Raw genomic sequence first — 23,023 nt, 5'->3', positions numbered from 1 at the left:
TAGGATTTGAGAGACTCAGGCTCAAATCCCCATTTCTGCCCTGGAAGCTCACTTAGTCTAATCACACATAGCCAATTTAACATACCATACAGGGTTGTTGTGAGATTAAGATGGAGGAGAAATATAGGAGGTGCTTTGAGTCCCCATTGGGAAGAAAGGTGAGGTATAAGTGTAATAAATAATAAGTAAAACCATAATTTTTTCAAGGGAAACCAGTTCTCATGGAAAGCCAGCAGCACACCCACTGGTCCCGCAGAAAGCTAGCAGTGTCCGCTTTTCATAGAATAAAATCATAGAGTTGGAAGGGACCTCCAGGGTCATCTAGTCCAGGGGTAGTCAACCTGTGGTCCTCCAGATGTCCATGGACTACAATTCCCATGAGCCCCTGCCAGCATTGTCCATGAACATCTGGAGGACCACAGGTTGAGTACCCCTGATCTAGTCCAACAGTGCATGAACTCACAACTACCTGCCTACCCACAGTGACCCCAATTTCATGCCCAAGTGATCCCTTCATGAAACATCCCCCAAATCCAGCCTGGCTTGGAGAAAATTCACCTACCATCCCACAGTAGCGATCAGCAATCCCCTGGGTATGCAAGGTAGGGCCACAAGAGACAAACACTGGCCTTTGCAGGTTGTCTTGTCATTACCATCCCTTTCACAACTGGTGTGCCTGTTTAAAGAAAAGTCCATGATTATAAGGTGTTCTTAATGCAGGTCTAGAGCAAAATGTCTGTTTTTTTTTCATTTTGCAGAGCTAAAGTGGTACTTCACAGTTGTACTGAAGCGCCCCCACTGTGCAGTCCTAATAGCACTTTCCTGGGAGTAAGCCCCATTGAATAGGCCTGAGTAGACCTGTTTAGGATTGCTCTCTAAAGTGTGCAACTTAATCTTAGTACAGGCCTCTCAATCATTTTCTGACTGTAATTTACAACGGTAGATAGTGTTGATAAACTCCTTTGGCAAAGTACTCCTGCCCCCTTCCTTTTGCAGGAAAGAAAAAATCCAAGTTTCAGACTTTCAAGAACTTCTTTGCCAAAAAGAAGAAGAAGAGAGAGCCGTCCTCTCCAGGGGCCGAGAGCACACTGAAGCCGAGCCACTCGAGTGGTGACATCAGCACGCCTCACCTCAACGCCAGCATGCTGCATTTACCAGCAGAGCCCGGGTAAAGTAGCCATCTTGCACCAACAGGTTAAAAGGCAGGGACTGTCCCAGAGCAGCATATTTCATTCAAGTTGCTGCTGCGAAAACAACTCCTGCTGCCATTGCTGGAATGTCAGGAATTTCCCCTTTTCCCATTTGCAACACGCCTCCCGGATAGCAAGTCTTGTCCCTCTGTGGCTATTTCAGATCACAGCAGTGCTGAGTGACAGGCTTTGACTGTCCACTCTTTGAAATCCATCCAAACTGGACTAATTAGCATGCGGTTTTTCTTTTTTCTTTTTGCTTCCATAGGCAATGAAAATATGACTCATGTAATTCCCTGAGCGCGTACCATAGTCTGCTCATGAGAGCAGATAGAGATCCCCCTTCCCTCCCTCACTTGAGTTCTACCAGCTTTTAAGTAAAAAGTTTTCCCAGTTCAAATGTTGTACTTGAATTAGATTTATGAGTGGCGGAGATGCACACAGTGTTGCCTTTGTTTGCATAATATTTTTGCAAACTGCACTGTGGGAGCCTCTTGGCTTTTCCATTATACATGAGTTGAAGTTTAAGGAATATTTCTACAAAGTATACTGGAGTCAGTTTGGTGCAGCAGTTATAGTGCTCAACAGGGCTCAGTCTCCCAAAACAAAACAAAAATCTAGTGGTACCTTGACGAATGAACCGCAGTATGCCAGTATGAGCTTTCATGGGTTGGTGGAGCTCACTTCATCATGTAGATTTTGGAAAACTGTATTGGAGAATGCTTAGGTGCCACTAGATTTTGTTTTATTTTGGGAAGACTAACATAGCTACTCCAAACTGCACTGTTTTACAAACCCCCACTCAGAAAGGGAAAACCGTAAGATGCTGGAAGCTCAGTGTAACAATGTAAATAGCAGCTAGGTAGGAATGGCTAACTTGTTGGATTTAGGCAGGGGAGACATAGATTCAGATTTACTTATTTACTTCCTTTAAGTCCTACCTTGCTCCCCGTTGAAGACCTGAAAGCAGCCTAGATAGTTCCCCTCTCCTCCATTGTATCTTCACCACAACACGGTGTAGAAAGTTAGGCTGAGAGTATGTGACTGACCCAAGGTCACCCAGCAAGCTTTCATGGCAGAGTGAGGTTTTGAACCAAGGTCAGTAAGCTTATAACATAATAATAATATAATTTTTTTTTTTAGCCTTCCCTTTTGAACTGCTCAGGGCAGATGACAACAAAAAATCAAAATTATTAAAACAAGTACAGTTATACACAGAACCCCATTAAACATTCCAGACAGGGAAGTCCTCTAGCAGGGAGGTGATCTTTCTCCTCCTCTTGCCAAGCAATGCCAGCTATCTTGATGGATGTTATTATAGACCTTGACCATAGGCCTGGTGGAACAGATCCATCTGCAGAACTGCTTGAGATCCAGCAGGGTCCTGATTTCTTCTGGGAGCTCAGTATGGGGGTGGAAGGGCATTTCATCTGCTGACGAACCAAGTTTTCCTTTCAGATCCAAAGGAATCATGGGAAATAAAGCCTTATCACACGACAGTGTTTTCATCTTTGAATCACCACCAGTTACAGCTTGCAAAACATCCTCACAGGAGAACCTTCAGGGGAAAGTCAAAGCTTTGCAGGTATGAGGGATTCAGGTCTTCTGGAGGGCATGTGTTTCTGGTTCTGTTGATGGCTTCTCTTTTTTTTAATCTTATTATCAATTAACTACCTTTTAACCCAAAACTCTCTAATTTATTTGGGCAATTTTTCTGGGAGGCTTTTGACTCACCACATAAGCTTGGAGTTTTGAATCTTATAGATCATGAGATCATTTTGGTGCAGCAAAAGTCAGGATGGAATCTTTCCATTGTGGTGCCACCTTTGAAAGAGAATGGTGTATCTGAAATTGTACAGAACTCTTTCAACTTCCACCCATTAGAGTGGTTATGTTTCCAGTCTTTGGATGCCTTCCAAGGCTTATTGAAAAGATGTAATGAACCCATGGTAGATATTGTGAGGACCTTCCTTTGCTTTATTTTCAGAAGGTACATAATATAGCTAATCATGTCTGAATCTGATTAACATCTGATGGGAGACTTCTATGATGATTGGGCACATTATCTTGAGATCCATAGTAGGCAAGTGGAGTAGAAATGTAACTTATGATATGTACCTGAAGCCCTGGACAAATAGTTTATTTCCACTCAGGTCCCTGGGCTCTAAATTGGCCAAGCTTGCATATTTTTGTAGGAAAGACTTTAAAGTTGCACAGCACAATACATTTACTCCATCTGACAATCATAGGAGGCATGCTTCTTTTATAAATTGGGTTTGCCAATTTATGTACCATGATGGAATTTACACTGACTGTTACTGTAATTTTATGTACTTGGGAAACAAACTGATGAAAATTCAACATTGAAAACAGCAGAAATCTAAAGTCTGTTTTGGTTGCTTCATTCATAATTAAAATAGAGATAAGACACATTTTTGATGTTTGATTCAATATCTTATTGATGTGTATTGTATAAATATTATACTGTATACGGATTTTGATAGCCTGGGACAGGTTCTCTCTTTTTTCTGTTGGTACACTTATTCAGAACCGCCTGTTTTTTCCGTGTTGTATTGTAACACGCTCCCCAAACCTTGCAGCAGAGCAGTGAATTTGCAAGAATGGCATGGAAGCTGAAGGCCATTCCCTCCATGAATGGTCGTCCCCCCCCCCCCCAAGTCCATGTGTTTTAATTCCTTTCCTTCCTTCCACCCAACAGCTTCAGTTCCAACAGACTCTGCATCTCAGGTCGCCACCTATAGGCATTGCTAGCAAGAAAACAGAAGATGCAGGTGCCATTTCAGAAGATGATGGCTTACCCAGAAGCCCTCCAGAAATCTCCAGTCTCCATGATGTCCTGACTTCCTCTACCAGTAAGGTATGTATGTTACAGTTTCCTTGTTGATGCGGGCAGGACAGTGAGGCAGCCCCATAGTATTTCTAGGCTTGTGAAACAGTCACAAGCATCAGCTTACCATGCATGGCTGTCGCTAGCCCATCCGTGGTCTGTGTTAGTGGTCTTGAATAAAATTGTTAAAATTTAAGTACCAGATATACAGGGGACAGAAGTGCATCTGACCACTGGTAATGTTATCCAGCCACTCCACGGCCTTCTGCAACTGCTTTGCCTGCACACTTCCAAACATAGCATTCGAAATATATAGAAGTTTTCTTTGTTTCTGTTTTTACATGAAAGTCAAAGCTGGAGCTATTGAAAGAAGAGGTCATCAGCAGCCCATACCACCTTCTGGCCTTCTTGACAATAGCTGAGTCTAACAGTCCTTGAGGCCATTGCAGATTGTGGGGACTTCTGAGGATTTCTGTTGCATTGTGCAAGTATATAGGCAGGCCCCTTTCAGATCTGCTTCTGTGCCATAGTTGTTGTTTACATGAGCTTGGGATCCATCCTCCCCAACACCATGCCTGCAGCTGGTAGCCATTTTGACACCTCACACTAAGGTTGTGGGGAAGTCTCAATGACCAATCTATAAATTTAACACTTACATTTACTGCTCTGGCCTTGTATATGGACACCCCACCCTACCCACCGTAATGGAGGTTGTTTTGCTGCTACAAATGAACGTTGTCTCCTCTATGAATGTGTGTGTAGCCAAGGGAGATGCTGTGTGGACCCCTCCTGCTCCCCCCTTGGGCATTTCTCATCACTTTCCTAGTTTCTGCTACCCATCTGCTGTGCTTCCCTTGACTTACCCTTCTCCCTTATTTTATCCTGCAGCCTTCCAACCCTGTTCAGCGACATAGCTCTTTGAGTTTAGGTGGGACAGACAGTGAAGATGACCAGGTAAATGGCCACTTTTCCTGCTATCATAATGAATGCAAGGAGTCTGCCATACTGAAACTGAAATCCTCTATTACCTGGGAGTAAAATGGAACTTATAAGGTGAACATGCGTAGAATCTCAGTGCAGGTCAAACCTTTAGCTGTAATGGGGCCGGCCACAGCCTCTCAGGATCCAAGGCTGAACTGGGAAAGCTTGTTTGTATAAGAAGTATGTGTTCTGTCACCACAGGGTGGGCTCCCCTGAAGGTGCAGGGGAGTCTTTACTAAGGCTAGAGGTTTTGGCATTATCTTCCTGCACCATCATCAAGCAACGTGGGGTCAGGGTGCCTGCAGAGAAATGTGTCTCAAGTCATATTGAACAAGGAGAAGGAATGTAAACATTAAATTAAAAACTGCACAGAAATGAAAGTCTTTGGAAGTCCTAATTCATATATATGGATGTTTTTGCTAATAAAACATAGTATCCTCTTGTGAATTTAGTGCAAATGCAACATAACTAAAAACACCTCTGCCTACCAGCTCCTTTTTATGTGGCTCCTTATATGCGGCTTAAAAAGTATGCTCATGCCGTTATTGTCCTGATTTTATGGTTGTTTTAAGTGTGCCATTTTGATGTGTCCATGGTCCTGCAGCCTCCATTTTTCTCAGGGCTGGGCAATTAAAGTATGTGTGTATGGGTGTGGGCTCCATCATATCCCAGGAGGTTTAGGGCTTTAAAGGTAAGAGCCAACATTTTGCTTATTTCTTGGGATCAAGTGGGTTTTAAGCACAAGCAAAATAAAATCATGCTTGTCTCCCGTCCCCCAATTGATATCCTTGCTGTAGCCTTTAGGACGAATCAGCATTTCCAAATGCTCTCCATAGGTATAACTTCAGGTATAACTCTCTGCAGTAATCTGACTTAGACCTGGTTCACACATGTGAAGTGGCCAACACTGCATGACTTTGGGCAACTGGTGGATGATCACATTTTAGAAGGCTCCCCAGGGTGGAAAAACTTCTGGCAAGTAGAAAATCTGCCCAGCAGGCAAAAAGAGTGAGAGGAAACCCTTTCTGCTTACTATGCAGTTTTTTTTTAATTTGTGTGGAGTTTCTTTGAAATAAGAAGGACCATTCAGAGCACAGACTATTCTGTCACTTTGTTTTCCTGCGTGTTTGAACCTGGCCTTAGTTATTAAATCAAAACATGAGTATCAACGTCAGGATCAGATTTTCTCTAGAAGGGCACAGCTGGTACACCAGCCGGAGTTCAATTTGTTAAGAGAAAATATTGCATGTTTGTGGATGGATTCCAGTGTGTAGCCATGTTGGTCTGGAGCAGGGGTAACCAAACTGCGGCCCTCCAGATGTCCATGGACTACAATTCCCATGAGCCCATGCCAGCATTTTTTGGCAGGGGCTCATGGGAATTGTAGTCCATGGACATCTGGAGAGCCGCAGTTTGACTACCCCTGGGACTCTGATGAAACCGAAGGAAGTTGGGAGTCCAGCCTGCCTGTTAAGACCAACAAAGTTTTATTTGTATGAATATTGTGATATCAAAACTGGGCTGGAGCAGTTTGATTGAGTACACGGTGTGAAGGGAGATAACTTAACTTGCCTGCCTGCATTTTCCAGGAACCCTCGGAAGCTTCCTCCAGGCTTGTTGGCCCACTGTCTCCCAGCGTCTTTGTGAGCCCCACCCCATCAATGTGCCACTTGCTTTCTGTCGATTTCAACACCCCAGCTACTCCGCTGGGCTGCCTGGATACCTCAGCTGCTAGGCACAAGATCACACTTAATCCACGGAAGCAGAAAGTCTATAACAACAAAACGCAGGCTTTGGCTGTAAGTGTTTCCTGAAGAATGGTGGGGGCCTGGGTATGGTTGAATTTCGGGCCCCTTGACTCAACCCATCTCCACCATCTGCTGTCCCTGCCTCTACCCCTTATTATTGGGGTCCCTGATGCTTTTACGGCTTCTTCCTCAGTCCTTTTAAACACGGTGGGCTATCCCTACTTGATGGTGTGTTTGTTGGCTGGTCTGTGTTCCTATGGACACTGTTGGTTTTAGTTCTTAGTTTCTGTGGTTTGGCTAGGGTTGTTCTCAAACCCTGGTTCTGTGCTTGTTGGGGAATTGGTTGCCAATTGGAGTATGGAGGGATTGTGTGTTTGCGGAAGGTTAGCCCTGATCGCTGTTTATGGCATCTCAGGGCTGCCCATTTCCAACTGTGTGTTACGTGTAGGGTCTCATTTGTTGTGTGGCCCTGATCACCTGCTGTGGCATCTCAGGGTTGCCCAGTCCAGGAGTGTGTAGTGCATATGGTGTATGTGTAAATTAGATATTAATTCATGTTGGGGTTTGGGAATGGGGAGGTTTGCGGGTTGGGGTAGGACTGGGGGTTAGTCAGGGTTGTTTGGACAGAGTGGGGGGGAGTTGTTAGGTTGGTAATGTTGGGGAGGGGAAAACTGGTTGGGGTGGGTGATATAGGTGAGTGAGTAGCTTGAGGTGGTTGGTTTGGGATAGATTGATTGGTTCAAGGGAATTGTTTTAGGGTGGGTTTGGGATGGATTGATTAGTTGGCAAAAATTAATTGCTTTGGAGTGAGTTTGAGATGAATTGATCAATTGATGGAAATTAATTTTGCAAGCCAGAGGGTCATTTTCATAACAGGGATTTGATGCCACGTATGGATCCAAGGTATCATAATCCTGAATTTGTCCTTCACTATTGCAGAAATCTGGTTGTACTGTGACTTTGGTAGTAGTGAGTTTGTTAATCTATTAAAAAGCAGGCAAATAATCAATGATAGCTTCTTTCATTGGTTGGCCATCATTGTTTTTGTATGTATTATACATAAATAATATATATATTATATATATTAAAAATAGCCTGTGTTCTGCAAATTCGTTTAATATCTTTCTATACTATGCCAGGTGGAAAAACTAGAAAAGGAGCCAGGCCTTCTCCAAGCTACTAAAAGCAAAGTAAACAGTCCAAAATTACTTGAAGAAATTGACCATCCAGAGGAGGATTCAGAAGGTAATGACAGGAAGGTGTGGGGAGGTGTGTGACAGAAAGAGATAATATAGGAGGGAGAGACGTGTGTGCGTGATGAAGACAATAAAACATTATCTTCCTTTTTCTCCTTTTTCTGCATAGGTCCATCAGTCCAGAATACATATAATTTAAATGAGATTTGGATTAACAATAGCGTGCCGAAGACCAGGACCTCCAATCCTTTGCGTTACTCTTGGAATTTTCTCCCTGGCCCAGGTGGGACTTGTGTCTCAGCACCCAAGGACTGCAACACTGCAGAAACAGATACCCCAAATTTTGTAGTGATGTCCTCCCCAAATGCAGAGTCTTCTTTTGAAGAGATGGAACCCAAAGTGGAAGAAGGTGTAGAAATAGCACAGTATCACGTTGATGGCCTCAAGCAAAATGCACAGAGCCCTGAGAAAGAAGAGTTTGAAATTTCTGAACCTTTGCAGGCAGGAACAAAAGCTGTCATGCTTTGTGATATGCTCTTCTCTGTCTCACATGGTAACGACATACAAAAGGACTTGGATTTGCCAGCAAAATGTATCCAGGTGCAGAGACCAAAATGTATAGATCAAAAATTAGAAAGCTCTGGAACTGGCAGCAATAAAGTCCAACTTGCTGGAGCCAAGGAAAAGCCTGCTTGTGAGCACAGCTGGGTTTCACTTGGATCAGATTCTCAGTTGTACATTCCACAGTTTTCTTCATCTGCTTCCAAAACTCCCTCAGAAGCAAGGATATCCCTAGTCTCAGAGTGTGAAAAGTGCTCAGCCATCAGAAATGATACAGCAGATGCGGAACACCAGCCATCTGAAAATCACATGAAACCAGTGACATCCCCACAGGAAGAACTTGCCATGTTGGACAGCAGTTTAGATAGCACAGAGGATAAAAAGCTGCATCTCCCAACAGAATTTTGCTGCTCTGTTTGGAACAAGGACCTGGGCAATCAAGAGACAGAGCTCCTCAAAAAAGCATGTGACTCTACTGTGAAAGACGAAATTGCTTCTGAAAGCACCCCTCCTAATGAAGATGCCAAGGAAGATCACTCCGGTGGTATAAAAGCAAAAGAAAGCAGACCACCAAGCGAGATTGTCAAGACCCAGCTAAAGTCCAGTTCTACTAAGCCGGTCAGGTTCACTATTGCCCCTGCCTGGCAAAGGTCTCTCTCAGGGGGTTCAAATTCTTTAGACGGTTCATGCAGTAGAAGCTCTCCATCTTCACCAGTAAAACCAGAGTTTTTTGAAGGCATACCAGATACAGCCACACTAGGATGTATACCAAATAGCCCAGAAAGACTTGATGGGGCTAATAGAAACACTTGGGCCATTGAGGAGACATGGAACTGCGAGAGCCCATTTGGGGTTAAACTAAGAAGAACAGCCTCCTTGCTAAAATACCACGCAGATCAGCAACATCATGAGCCCCCAAAACTAAGTCCACTAGCAGCTTCTACTCCCTCCTCTGCCAAAGACGAGCCAAAATCATCTGGCCCTCGGAAGCCACCCCAAAGTCTTACCAGCACTGCTAAATCTTTGGTGACGAAATCCAGCCTCCAGGAAGAGAAAAATACCAGCAAGGCTAAACCTGAAGAAGTGGCAGCCAAGCAGCAGATGAGCATGCTTCCAGGTATTGATGAAAGAGCCTGGTTCGTACAAGTTGCTTTTGTCTTCTTACGTGCATATTGAAACTTGGAGGCTAGGGTGGCTCCTGGCATGTTATACCTACTTCTAACAATGAACTAGTATTTCCTGCAACAAATATGTAACCTGTGGAAGTAACACGTTTTTTTGGGATGCAAATTTCCTGCATGCATGTCTGAGATTTTATATAGCTATTAAGGTGATAGCTGTGTTATCACATGTAGAATATTAAGACGATTTCATGCCTCCTCCCTAAGTGTCTTGGGGACTGACGTTTGGAGGGGACAATGGAGAATCCTGGATTTTTGCTCCCCTCCTCCCACTTACAGAGCTACAGTTCCCTGAACAGAGGGAATGAGCGTTAAACCAATTTAAGTCTGTGGTGTTTACACAGACGGCAATGTAAACTGATAATTCCATGATGTAGCTTCTTTTTCTTGAGTCCTGAGAATGCTCCCTCTACCTGCTGCATTAAATTGAGGATGGTGAAAGCACCCTTGTGAAAGCAAGAGAGGATGAGGTGGGAGGTGGAAGGGGACGTTAAGATGCAGCAGGGTTGGGCAACTCAAAATAGTTAGGAGGTTTAGGTTGAGGTGGGAAATTAAAATGGGGTCTCCGAGAAAAGTCACTGTACATTCCCTAACGGGGTGATAAATGTCATGGCTGACTCCAGAAATTGGAGAAGAAAAAACAGAGCTGCGTGGTGAAAGGAGTAGGGCATGAAGATTTTAAATACAGGTTTCTTACTATTCCTTCTCCGCACAGATTCTGCCATAGGGCTAATAGAAGAAGAAGAAGAGCTGTTTTTTTATACTCAATTTTTAACTATCCAAAGGAGTCTCAAGGCAGCTTACACCTTTCCCTTCCTCCCTCTACACCCTGTGAGGTAGGTGGGACACAGCACTTTGGCTAGAGCAAAGTCTCCCGTACATATTCCGGGCCGGCACTTATCTGGTGTGGGGCTAATGCCTGCTTCCAGATGATGTCAGTGCCACCCCGGGGCTGGCCCAGAGCTGGCTCAACTCAGTTGCCCCACAGCAAAGGAAGGTGGATTCTTCTTCATTCCCTTCCTTGCTGAGGGTGCCAAACAGGCCCGGTTCTGATGTACACATCCTGGAAGGGACAAAAAATACTCCAGGCAGCTCTGCATTGCTGCGCAACACCACAGAGCCATATGGGTCTCAATCCCCCCCCCTGCTCCATTTATAAGAACAGGGTAAAGGTAAAGGTAAAGGTATCCCCTGTGCAAGCACCGAGTCATGTCTGACCCTTGGGGTGACGCCCTCTAGCGTTTTCATGGCAGACTCAATACGGGGTGGTTTGCCAGTGCCTTCCCCAGTCATGACCCTTTACCCCCCAGCAGCAAGCTGGGTACTCATTTTACCGACCTCGGAAGGATGGAAGGCTGAGTCAACCTTGAGCCGGCTGCTGGGATCGAACTCCCAACCTCATGGGCAAAGCTTTCAGGCAGCTGCCTTACCACTCTGCGCCACAAGAGGCTCTATGGTATGACGTTGCAATACCTTGTTCTTAAAAATAAAAAACGGGTATCTTGCCACCCAGGCTGCCTCATCTGGAGGCACAAATCCGGGATGGACCAAGTCCAGCGGGGAATATGCTTCCCCATACAGAATCAGGAAGAGATGGGACAACCTGCCCTGGCAGAAACACCCAGCGGCAGCCTGGCACAGAGCTGCTGGTGTGGAAAAGGTCCCAACTGGCTGCATGTGGAGGAGGAGTGGGGAATCATATCTGGTTTACCAGAGTAGAATCCGCTACTCTTTAACTATGGTACCATGCTGGCTCTCAGTAATAACAGTTTTGACTGGTATGTAATGTTGCACTTAACAAGGAAACCGTATGAGAAATAAAACCCTTTCCCCCCGAGCTACTGCTTGGTATAGTTGCTTAAAATCTCCAGGTAGATCAGATCCAAAACCTTCCTGGATGTGCCATTTGCCCCTAAGACAATTCAAACCCTGATTTGCTTTTTTTTTTGGTCATCTTTTTCTCCTAGAGAAAATTCTACCAGTCCATTTAGAAACTCCACCCTCAAAACCAGATTGGCTTTCCATGGCAAGACTCAAGCAGAGGGGCTTCCCTCTTGCTGAAGAACTGAAAAAGGAAGATAAAGCCTTAGCTCAAACTGAGCCAGGGGAGGAGAAGAATGTGGGTAATTTGAAGCCTGAAAAGGTAAGGAGATGTACGAAGATCATCTTTTTCTAATGATTGGATGATATAAATTTGGATATTTAAAAAAAATTGTCTGAAGGCTAATAATTATTTGTTTCTTTGCTGTTAGAGTGCTTTTAATCTTCATGTGAGTTGGCAGAGTTCAGAAAAATAGTCCTCCGTCCCAAGGAGTTTACAATCTAAAATTTAACATGCAGGAAAGCAGCAAAGGAGTTGGAGGCCAGGATAGACAGGAAGAAATGTCATTTGGCCAATACCACTCTACATGTAGCTTAAACCCCATTACATGCTGGACTGACTGTCACACGCTATAGTAATGCCTTGGATGGCTCTAAAAGGGGATAAAGCATGTTCATGGGGGAGATGCCCGTTAATGGTTATTACCTATGGTGATTGAATTTCAGTTTGGGGATCAGCTTTGGAATCCATAACCTGTTTGTTGGCCATCCAGTGCATCTGGTGGCCACTGTGGGAAGTAAGATTCTGAATGGATGGATCCTGCAGAGTTCTTCTTATTTCCTTAAGTCCTTGCACAATTAGCCTTTTTGTTTGTTTGTTTTTCAGCACCAGGACGCTCCTTCTGATAATTTACTGGAAAATAGCAGTATTCCTCTTGTATGTGCCCGTGAGAATAAAGCACAAATGAAGATGCCCATGTCTTCTCCAACCGGTATTAGAAAGTGGGAGGCGGGGGTGTTACCTTTTTTGCAAGCCCAGCTAATATTCTGAGATAATTAGTTTTTCATTTTGTATCCTGCTTGATCAAAACTAAGGATGCCATGTTGGTCTATTAGAGCAAAATTCATAGGGGCCACGAACTTCAAATTAAAATTCAGGAGGCCCACCTTTCTCCATGTTCTCAAGGCAGATTACAGATATTAAACAGCCAAAATTTCTATTAAATTAAAAATGCAGTGGGGCTAGAACTGAAGAATTAGGAAACATTGCAAGCAAGCAAAACTTGTCTAAAGCAACAGTGCTGGCTAGAGCTTGAGGGAACAACTTAAGACCAATGGTCCATCCAGTCCAGCATTCTGTCTCACGCAGTAACCCAACAGTTTCTCGGGGAGGGGTGGGGGGCAACAACAGGGCAATAGAGGCCCAGTCCTTCCCCTGATGTTACCTTCTGCCTCTGGGATCCAGAGGTTTAGTGCTTCTGAATGTGGAGGTTCATCTCAGTCACCATGGCTGCAAAATGCCAGCATGGGAACCACTATAGAATGTGCTGGTGTGAAAGAAACACAGGAGAAGAGGTCCTAAATCTGATAACACATTATCTCCTTTTGGGGTGCCCATGTGGAATTGTGGCACGTGACTACAGCATTGATTTTGGACAGACTGGTTAAATATGCACCTTCGTGTCGTTCAATGTTACCCATAAAATAAATCTATGGGACATGGATCAAAGCAAGATATGACATTCAGTAACAGCTTCCAGTAGATGTTGCTGTCCATGGTGTACAGAATTTTCTAAAATTCAGCAATGCATTTAATGGCACTAGATTTTACTTTAGAATATCTAAAGAATCATATCGTATCTACTCAGTAGCTAAAAAGGCAAATGGATTTTGGCCTGTATCAAAAGAAGTATAATGTCTAGATCTCACGAGGTCCAGATCGCATGCTTTACTCTGCTCTAGTTAGTCCTCACTTAGAATACTGTTTTCAGTTTTGAGCACCACAATTGAAGAAGGATGTAGACAAACTGGAGCATGTCCAGAAGAGGCCAACGAAAATGGTGAGGGGTTTAGAGACCAAGACATATGAGAGAGCTTGGTCTATTTGGTCTGGAGAGAAAACAAGAGGTGATACGATAGGCATCTTCAAATACTTGAAGGGCTGTCACAAAGAGGATGGACTAGAGTCGTTTTCTGTTGCCCCAGAGTGTATGACCAGAACCAATGGGATGAAATTAATTCAAAAGAATTTTCAGCTAAACATCTGGAAATGGATCCTGACAGAGTGGCTCTTACTGGAACAGGCTTCCTCGGGAGGTGGTGGGTTCTCCTTCCTTGGAAGTTTTTAAGGAGAAACTAGATAGACACCTCACATAAATGCTAATTCTGTTAATGAGATTGTGAGTATGTGGGCAGAAGAGATTGTGTCCATGCTTGGCTCTTGTGGCCCTTTCTTCCATGCCCAGGGAAACACTGATTGCTACTTTGGGCAGACTAGCCAGGGATTCTCATGGTTGGGTTTTTTTTTGGGGGGGGGCATTTGGGAATGGAATGGGGGTCACTGTGGGTGTGCAGGTAGTTGTTAATTTCCTGCATTCTGCAAGGGGGTCGGACTAGATGACCCTGGAGCTCCCTTCCAACTTTGCTTCTATGATTTGGTGTTGTATAATATTCCTGTATCTCTTGCTTTTCTGCTCACTGCACTCTATTTGTTTTTGACAGCGTCCATCAGAATGGTCTCTCAGGATGCCACGTTTATGGAAAAGGAAATCAGGACATCGTCGAGCCTGCCAACATCCTTATGTAACCCTGCCGAACCACCCTGGTTGTTTCTCGCAAAGAAAAAGGCCAAAGCATGGAGTGAAATGCCCCAGATGGTGCAGTAGCAGAGCCATTTTGGAGGTGTGGTCCCCACGGCCAATAGCTGTGTTAATAGTGTTTAATGAGGAGCACCATGAGCATTTTGAGTGGTTTGAAAAGAAAGGGTGAGGAAGTCAGGGAAGGCATTTTTGAACTTGAAGGCAGAATCTCACTTAAGCTGCAGCAGCCATTAATATTAATATACTGGGTAAGTTTCACTGTAAGAAATTAAATGCTCTGGGAAACTTTGCTTATGCTTTCTATGAATATTTGGGCTTGTCAAAGTCTGTGAAAAGGACATTCTATGTTTAAACTGCATCCACGACAGTATTTCTGCATCGTGAAAGGAACGGCCTGGGAGATCTGCAGGGAGATTTCTGAATTTCCTTCTTTGTTGTTACTAACCCTGGGTCTCCAATGACTAGAAATGAGACTGGTTAGTTAGTGGTGGCTCTTTGAAATTGATAGCCACGGTGAAGACAATGCCAGTGCAGACAGCTGCCCTTCATAAGTCAGATCCTTATGGCCAAATACACCTCTTCCTTCTCTCCTGTTATACAGGAGATGGTATTGCCATGGAACGTATTGTGCCAGCATAACCAGTCAGTCCAAGGAGCTTATTGTATAAAAAGGGAAGGAGTTGCTACAGCAACAAGCTGTAGTCGCTTCCCTCGCCACCCCTTTTTGTTAGTTCTACTAACTTAGAACCCCAAAATAAAATGGCTGAGCAGTCAAATACACAATAGGATTATTTCCTTTTTAAATACCCTGGTCCTGTTGTGCAGGTGTAATCATACCTGTGCAGAGGATTGGATGGTGGCACCCTTTTAAATGATGTGCTTGCTTGAGCCGTGCACTTCCTCCCTCTAATCATCACAAGTTTCTTGTGTTTATCGCTCATCTTCGTGATTCATCGTTTTAAAGGAATACATGGCTCAGTTGACCAGAAGAGTGTTGATACTTGATTACAGATCCTCTCATTCCAACACTGGTTTTGTGGGCAACACAGCATTAATGTCAGATCCAGTTATAAATCCCAGAGGTTTTACAGGATGTGCTATCTTTGCATCCCAGCCTTGGGCAAGTGCTGTAGCTGTGCCAGTGTTTACCATACTTTCTACCCTCAACACTGTCCAAATGGATGGATGTTGATGGGCTAGGTTTGGAGGATACCCAAGGAAGTATAAAATCCATTGCTGCCTGTAACCCAGACTTCATTGGGAATAGGGAGCTATACAGACATGCCCCAATGTTGTGGAAAGAAGTCCCCCCAAGTGCTGAATGGATGATGTAAACCAGTGGTCCCCAACCATTTTATCCCCGGGGACCGGTCAACACTTGACAATTTTACTGAGATCTGGGAGGGGGGGTAGTCTTTTGCTGAGGGACGTTGCCACCACCGACTGAGCCCCTGCTCCACTTGCTTTCCCTCTGGCGCCCATGATTTCCCGCCGCCCGCTGGGAGGCGCTGCCGGCAGCAGTTGCACAGTGCCACATCAAGGGGGAGCCCCAGCCATGGCAGCCACCGGAGAGTGACAGGGCAGCCCCCAAGGCAGCAGCCAGGGAGGAGGACAAGGAGGAGCTGCGGCCTGATACTGACTGATCCACGGACCGGTACCAGTCTCTGGACCAGGGTTTGGGGACCACTGCTAAACCATCTCTCTTTGGATATCCTTGAAGACTGAGCTCAGAGTCTGGCTGGCTCAATCTCTGTAAAATTAGGAAACTTCCCCCATCAGCTCTTCTTACTTAAACTCCCTTCACATGAACACATGCATGCAAACACATACGCATGCACACATGCAATCTAGCTGTCCCCTGTTCATAATGGCCTTTTGGCCACCAATCCAAGGAAGCAGCAGCACCATTCTAACTTGAAAATCATTCCCACTGATTTTGTGCAAACCATCCATTGGCCTCTCTTAGTCAGGATTGCAGCCCTAACTCTTAGCCCTAACTCTCTACAAAGGACACCAAAAGCATGCAACCCCCCCACCTTTTATGTGTTTGTCTCTACTTTTAAAAACATATGTTATGTATATACGTTTTTGTAATCCTTTCATTTCAGCAATCCCCTTTTTGTACTTTGTTCCCAGTTTTTGTTAACTATTAAATGGTATTATTGTTATAAAGGAAGTCTGGCGTGTCCAAGGCAACGGGAAGTGAGAACATCCATATTTTTTAGTTGAATGCCTTTCACATGGCCTTTGTTACATTAGCATACCTGCATAGAGTGAGTTACAGAAGTCCAGTCTAGAGATGACCGTCGCATGGATCACTGTGGCTAGGTGTTCCGGGGCCAGATAGGGCAGTAGTAGCTTGGCTTGGCGGAGGAGGTAAAATGCCAGCCACACTACCTTTGCGACCTGGGCTTCCATTGTGTGGGAAGCATCCAGAATCATGCTCAGATTCCTGGTGCAGTGAGCCATAGAGAACTGCACACCATCCAGGGTAGGCAGACGCACTTTCTCACATGGCCCCTTCCTACCCAGCCACAGGACCTCTGTTTTTGAAGGGTTGAGCTTCATATGACTCTGCTTGAGCCATCTCGTCACTGCTTCCAGGCAGCTGGCTTTTGCTTCTGGGGTAGAGTCAGGGCGGCCATCTATCAAGAGGACGAGCTGGGTGTCATCTGCATATTGATGACAACCCAGCCCAAACTTCTGTACCAGTTGTGCCAGTGGGCACATGGAGATGTTGAATAGGATAGGAGAGAGGACCGCTCCTTGTGGGACTCCGCAAGTAAATTGTCGGTGGTTTTTTTGTTCTCTCTCCTATTGCAACCCTCTGTCCTTGACCCCAGAGAAAGGTGATCAGTCATTGAAGGGCTGTCCCTTGTATTCCGGCATCGATGAGGTGGCGAGCTAGAAGCTCATGATCGACTGTGTCGAACGCTGCTGAGAGGTCTAGTAATATCAACAGTGCCAACTGGCAAAGGAGGTCATCCATCAGGGTGACTAGCACTGTCTCTACCCCATAGCCAGGCTGGAAGCCCGATTGGGATGGGTCTAGGACTGAAGTTTCTTCCAGGAATGCCATTAGTTGGTTTGCGACAGCCCTTTCTACTATTTCCCCTAGAAATGCTAGATGCGAGACAGATCGGTAGTTATCAGGCTCTCGCGGGTCTAAAGATGTTTTTTTCAGCAGCGAATGTACTACAGCCTCTTTCAATCCCTCCGGGGATTTTCCCGTTGTGAGAGAGAGATTGAGTATCTCCTGGAGGGGGCCCTTTATCCTTATGTCGGCTGTTTTTAAGAGCCAGGATGGGCAGGCGTCTAGTGGGCATGTGGTTGGCCTCACTGTTGCTAGCATCCTGTCCACTTCGGTCAGCGTGAGTCGTCTGAAGTTACTCAGAGGTTGGAGGGAGATTGCGGCAGAGTGTCAGGATTTTGTCTGCAAAAGGACTCGCAAATGCCTCACAGCTGATACTCAATTGGCTACTGTTTTGTTGCCCTTCTACCAGAGCAGTGAGAGATCGAACTACCTTAAATAATTGAGCTGCGTGTGAGTCTGCAAATGCAATTGTAGTTGAATAAAAATTGTGTTTTACCGACTTCACCGCCATCCCATAGGCCTTCATCTGCGTTCTATAAGATGCTTCATCGTGAGTCTTCCTCCCTACTGGCTGTAGTTGTCTCAGTTCCCGTTTCTTACTGCGAAACTCCTCGGTGTACCAGGGGGCCTGCTTGAGACTTGAAAACTGGGGAGTCTTTAGAAAGTTGACTTTAGATAGTTGCCTGAAATTTTGATACCGTTTGGTGAAAAAACATCAATTCAGGAAAATCTGCTGTTTTCCATATATGAAAAACAGTGGGCAAACATCCAATCTTATATTTCCTAAATTTCCATACAGAATTAAAACAATTTTTTCAGTGCACAAAGCATTGATAGTATGGAGTCTTGTTTTTGAACTTCCAGCAGAGGGCATTAGAACCTTAGCCAAGGGCCTAAAGTAAACGAAGCTTCATTCAGTCTGATTCTTTTCCCACAGCCGACAATATTCCTGTGCTGGGCTTAATGCAGGCAGCATTCCCATTTACCAAATACACCTCATTGAATAGTTGGTACTTGCTTCAAAGTATATATGAACTAGAATTAAAGCCTGTTGTAGCTAATACAATAGGCGCAAGAGGGGGGAGAGGGAGGAAAATAGCAAAAAGAGAGGGAAGGTAGAAAGGAAGAGAGTGATTAAGGTAGAAAGGAAGAGAGTGATTAAGAGACAGCTTGGCATTGGGAAGAGGAAGAGGAAGGGGAGGGGTTGTCCAGTCTGTAAGGGTATGAGGTTGAATATGTGTGTTGTGTGAGGGGGGGTGGTGGGGTGCCGTAGTGACAAATGAGGGAATGGGTGTGGAGAGATGGGTGTCAAGAACCTGTGGTGTGGAATGTTCGTTGAGTGTAGGAGAGGACCGACCTTTGGGAATTGTGGCATAGTGGTTCCAGATGAGCTTTCAAGAGCCATGTCCTCAGATATGTGAAGATAAAATCAGACTGGAGACTCTTCTTAGGGGGAAATTACATGGCAATCATTTCCTCCCAGTTCTGTGGCCCTACTCCTTCTGTCTCCATCTGGAGAAAATTTCCTATCTGACCTCAGAGTGGAGATTGACATTACCTTGAGCATATAAGAAAGAGCCAAACAGGCTCATGCCTCTCTCCCTTGATCTGCCTACCTTCATAGAATTTACATAGCTGTCAGAGAGTGATCTAGCCTCTGCTTAAAACTTCCACAGAAGAGCCCACCACCTCCTGAGGAAGCCTTTTCCACTGAGAAACTACCCTAACCATCAGGACGTTTTCCCTATGTTTAGCCAAAAACTCTGGATTTAATTTCAGTCCATTCATTCTGGTCTGATCTTCTGGGGCAACAGAACAAAGCTCTTCTACATTGCTATATGACAGCCCTACAAACACCTGAAGATGGCTGTCATATCACTGTAGTGTGGTGTAGTGCAGGGGTAGTCAACCTGTGGTCCTCCAGATGTTCATGGACTACAATTCCCAGGAGCTTCATGGACTACAATTCCCAGCTCCTGGGAATTGTAGTCCATGAACATCTGGAGGACCACAGGTTGACTACCCCTGGTGTAGTGGTCAAAGAGCAGTATAATCTGGAGAACTGGGTCTGATTTCCCACTCCTTCATATGCAGCCAGTTGGGTGACCTTGGGCCAGTTGCATTTCTCTCAGAGCTCTCTCTGACTCACCTACTTCACTGGGTGTCTGTTGTGGGGAGAGGAAAGGAAGACGATTGTAAACCATTTTGGGGATTCCTTTGGATAGTGAAAAGCTGGGTATAAAGAAACAGCTCTTATCTCAGTCCTCTACAGGCAAAACAGACTCACCCCCTTCAGCTTTTCCAGTTAGAGTCAGGTCTCCAGACTTCTCACCATCTCCACTGCCCTCCTCTGGACATGTTCTAGCTTGTCTGTTCATTCCCTGCAGATCAAACTGCTATTAAGGAGACATCTTGAGGGACCAGCTAACAGGTTAGCAACTCTAAGCACATCTTGATATGCTGTCGTGCAGTTTTCTAGGTAGGGCAGATGGATTTAGATATGAACTATAGTCTTGCCCATACAGATCTGCAGATGACATGACTTGGTGGCCTACAGAGGTTTAGGTTACTGGACCTGCTTGGTTCCCAGCTCCCCCACCATTTCTGGATCCCTGTCCTGAAACTGGAATATCATTCCTGTCTAGCTTCCAGATTTTGTCCATTCTGTATCTCTACGTGTAATGGAAGCACAGATTCTAACCTTCAATGCAGCAAAATAAAATGCATCCTCATGCAAAGACGGAGAGAGAACAGCTGCCTTCAGATTCTTGGAAAAGGCAATGCTGCCCTCTCTCTAAGTCCTGGACTGCTGTGTCACCAGCTCTGAAAACAGGATTACATAACGCAGTTATAAAACTTCTTGCTGATCCAAATGCCTTACGTGATCTGTACTGAAGTAGACATTTCCAAACCGAGCAAGATGTTGCTGCTTATTTTGTGACCGTCTCAATGGCTTAATTTGAGAAACATGTTTTGTAATGTATTCAAACGACAGTGCAGAGGGGACAGTATTCTTGCAGCTCCACTCTTCTTAAAAGCTAACTAGAAAACTCAGGTCAGAGAATCATGAAGTCTCAAGCCAGCCAGCCATTAACTCTTCCTGGGGCCTTGATCAGGTAGTGGTTTTCAGAACAAGTGATATATATCCCACCCTTTTTGCAAAATCATCCCAACAACCCCTGTGCGGTAAGAGTGACTGCTTAGAAAGTTTCATATTTATAAAGGATTTGAACACAAGCCTCTCTATTCTCTCTGGCATTTATTTTTTAACTTCTGTTTCTTTTCTTATCAATTTCATACATTGTTAAACACATTCTTAACAATAAGACATACGTAATATTCAGTCCCATTTTTATCCTGCCCTTCCTCCTCACCGGGTAACTTTGGGCCACTCACACACTCTCAACCTTACCTTGTAGTTGGGATGTCAGCTTTTCAGTAGAATCTGGGGATCCCTTGGAATTACAGTTTATCTCCAGACTACAGCGATCAATTTTCCTGGAGAAAGTGGATGATTTGGAGCAGCCTTTTCGATCTTTTGACTGTTGAGGAACCCCTGGAATATTTTTCCCAGAAATAGGCCAGAAGTAATATCAGCTGGCTACACCTCTCTGTCATGCCCGAGGAGGACTGGGGATTGGGAGGCAGATTGAGGCAAAATTAGGTGTCCTGGTTCCGTCCCCTTTCCCAGGCACAGTATCCATGCGAGAATGCCACCTCCAGGTCAATGGAAGCAGCCGATTCCCTGCTTTCACAGCAATGCCAGGGATAGTTTGTGGCTGAGTCCATTAAGGCAGAATATAGGGGAAAGGCCAGTGAACCCCTGGGGAGCTCTCAGGGAGACCTAGTTAGGAATCCCTGCTTTGGACAGTGGCAGTGTACCCCACTTTAGATGAGTTTGCTGGAAGAACCTGAACTCAGAACATCTAAGTTATGGTTCAACATAGAAACAGCTGGGGGCTCTCTTTTTCCCAGGCCAGTTCTTCTGATCTATGGAATTTTTCTCCTTTCTCTGCCTCCAATTTTCATTTCATATTGCTCAGTGGGAGAAAGTGAAATCCATTAACTTTTGAACTGTTTGTGAACTACGACTTGTTGCCTGAGGCTTTCAGAGTCTAGCCCAGATGCATGAAACAACAAGATGAGATTTGACCTAGAAAACAAATATCACATTGATTGTATCATGGATCAGCCATAAGGTAGGGACAATGAGGGGAGGGAACATCTTGAACTAAATAAGGAACTCAAGAATTAAAGTAGGTTAGATAGGATCCTGCACTGTAACCCAGTGACCAAAGAGCAGGCAGAGAAGGGGAATTATTAATGAAAGCTAATATTGTGGCTGAAATTAGAACAGGGCTTAGAATTCAAAATCCCCCCAGTGTCTTTTTCTGGAAAGAGAACAATTATAGAAATTGAATCACCTGCCTTGCCCTGAATAGCCCAGGCTGCCAGCTTCATCTTGTCAGATCTTTGAAGTAAAACAGGGTTGGCCCTTGTTCATACTTGGATAAAAACCACCAAGGCTGTCCAGGGCTCAATTTTGTGACACTTTCCAGCACCGCTGAATAACTTGGCACACAGAAATACTAGCCTTTGAAAACCTTCCCTGCACTCATACAGGATACCTCACTGCACACGTCCTTAATATGCTGCAAAGTAAAACTACTTTCCCCCTGCTCCCGTATTTCAAAACGTTGGACTGGCATGCACTTCAAAGGAGCACAAAAGGAGCTGAGATATTTCTTTGCGAAAATTCCAAAAGCTGTTTATTGAAGTCTACAGAGAGCGCAACAGGTCACTTCATGATAGCTAGACATTGCTTAGAGAAATCTAGGGTTCTTATAGACAATCTCCCTTCCCACTCCCATTCACATATTTTGTGCACCAAACACACTTCAAAATAAACCCAGAGCAGAGAGATGACATGAGTTGGCCTTCAGACAAGACAAGTGGATACAGATAACACTACAAAGTCGAACAACCTGGGAACCAAAGATGCGGGAAGGGATGGCAGAGTGGCCGACGGCCACCAGAAAACCAAAGCAAGGGTCCCCAGAAGAAGCAGGCAAATAGCCCAGGGAGAGGGGCTACATGACATGGACCAACAAAATTTGGCTGGCAAGTGCCACAATTTGAGTCATCAGATTTCATGTGTTTGGTGTGCAAAGTAGTTTGCAGCTGACCTTTTGCAAAGCTGATCTTGCTTGTCTCAGTTGTGATGCAATCTCCTATTGGGCAGAATTATAAAATTCATACCCTCAGATGTAAGAATGTGGTTAATTTCAAGTTGTTTAGCCAAGATCTTTTGGAGACATTTGTTGTTGGTGTCAACCATTCAGTCGTACTCAACTCTGGGTGCTCCCATGGCCCAGCTGTCACCATGACCCCCAATCCCACATCGCTTCCTTCAGCCATGCAATGTTCTGGCCAGTGTCCATTTTGATTATGCCTAACCACCATGCCCTTTGTCAGCCTGGTTTCCTTTTTACACTGACCAATCCTAGCATAATTGCTTTCTCCATTGAGTTGGATTGCATGATATGGCCAAAGTAAGTGAGCCGAAGTTCTGTGATTTTGCCTA

The 23,023-nt window shown here is 44.8% G+C and overlaps 1 protein-coding gene across 2 annotated transcripts in view; it reads left to right on the top strand.

Annotated features, from left to right (window-relative positions):
- Positions 1–18,615, top strand: part of KIAA1210 (KIAA1210 ortholog) — a 33,738-nt gene extending 15,123 nt beyond the window's left edge. The window contains exons 3-12 of one of the 2 annotated variants that reach the window (XM_077308671.1): positions 997–1,168; positions 2,649–2,775; positions 3,910–4,068; positions 4,927–4,992; positions 6,609–6,818; positions 7,907–8,012; positions 8,133–9,641; positions 11,673–11,848; positions 12,413–12,518; positions 14,248–18,615. In XM_077308671.1, coding sequence (XP_077164786.1) covers positions 997–1,168; positions 2,649–2,775; positions 3,910–4,068; positions 4,927–4,992; positions 6,609–6,818; positions 7,907–8,012; positions 8,133–9,641; positions 11,673–11,848; positions 12,413–12,518; positions 14,248–14,411 — 2,795 coding nt within the window. In that variant the 3' untranslated portion in view covers positions 14,412–18,615. The remainder of the gene's footprint in view (positions 1–996; positions 1,169–2,648; positions 2,776–3,909; positions 4,069–4,926; positions 4,993–6,608; positions 6,819–7,906; positions 8,013–8,132; positions 9,642–11,672; positions 11,849–12,412; positions 12,519–14,247) is intronic. The other variant, XM_077308672.1, reaches the window with a different exon arrangement.
- The last annotated feature ends 4,408 nt before the right edge of the window (positions 18,616–23,023 follow it).

The sequence above is a fragment of the Paroedura picta genome, chromosome 13 (genome assembly GCF_049243985.1).
Source record: "Paroedura picta isolate Pp20150507F chromosome 13, Ppicta_v3.0, whole genome shotgun sequence".
Taxonomy (NCBI): domain Eukaryota; kingdom Metazoa; phylum Chordata; class Lepidosauria; order Squamata; family Gekkonidae; genus Paroedura; species Paroedura picta.
This window is presented reverse-complemented; position numbering and strand designations above follow the sequence as displayed.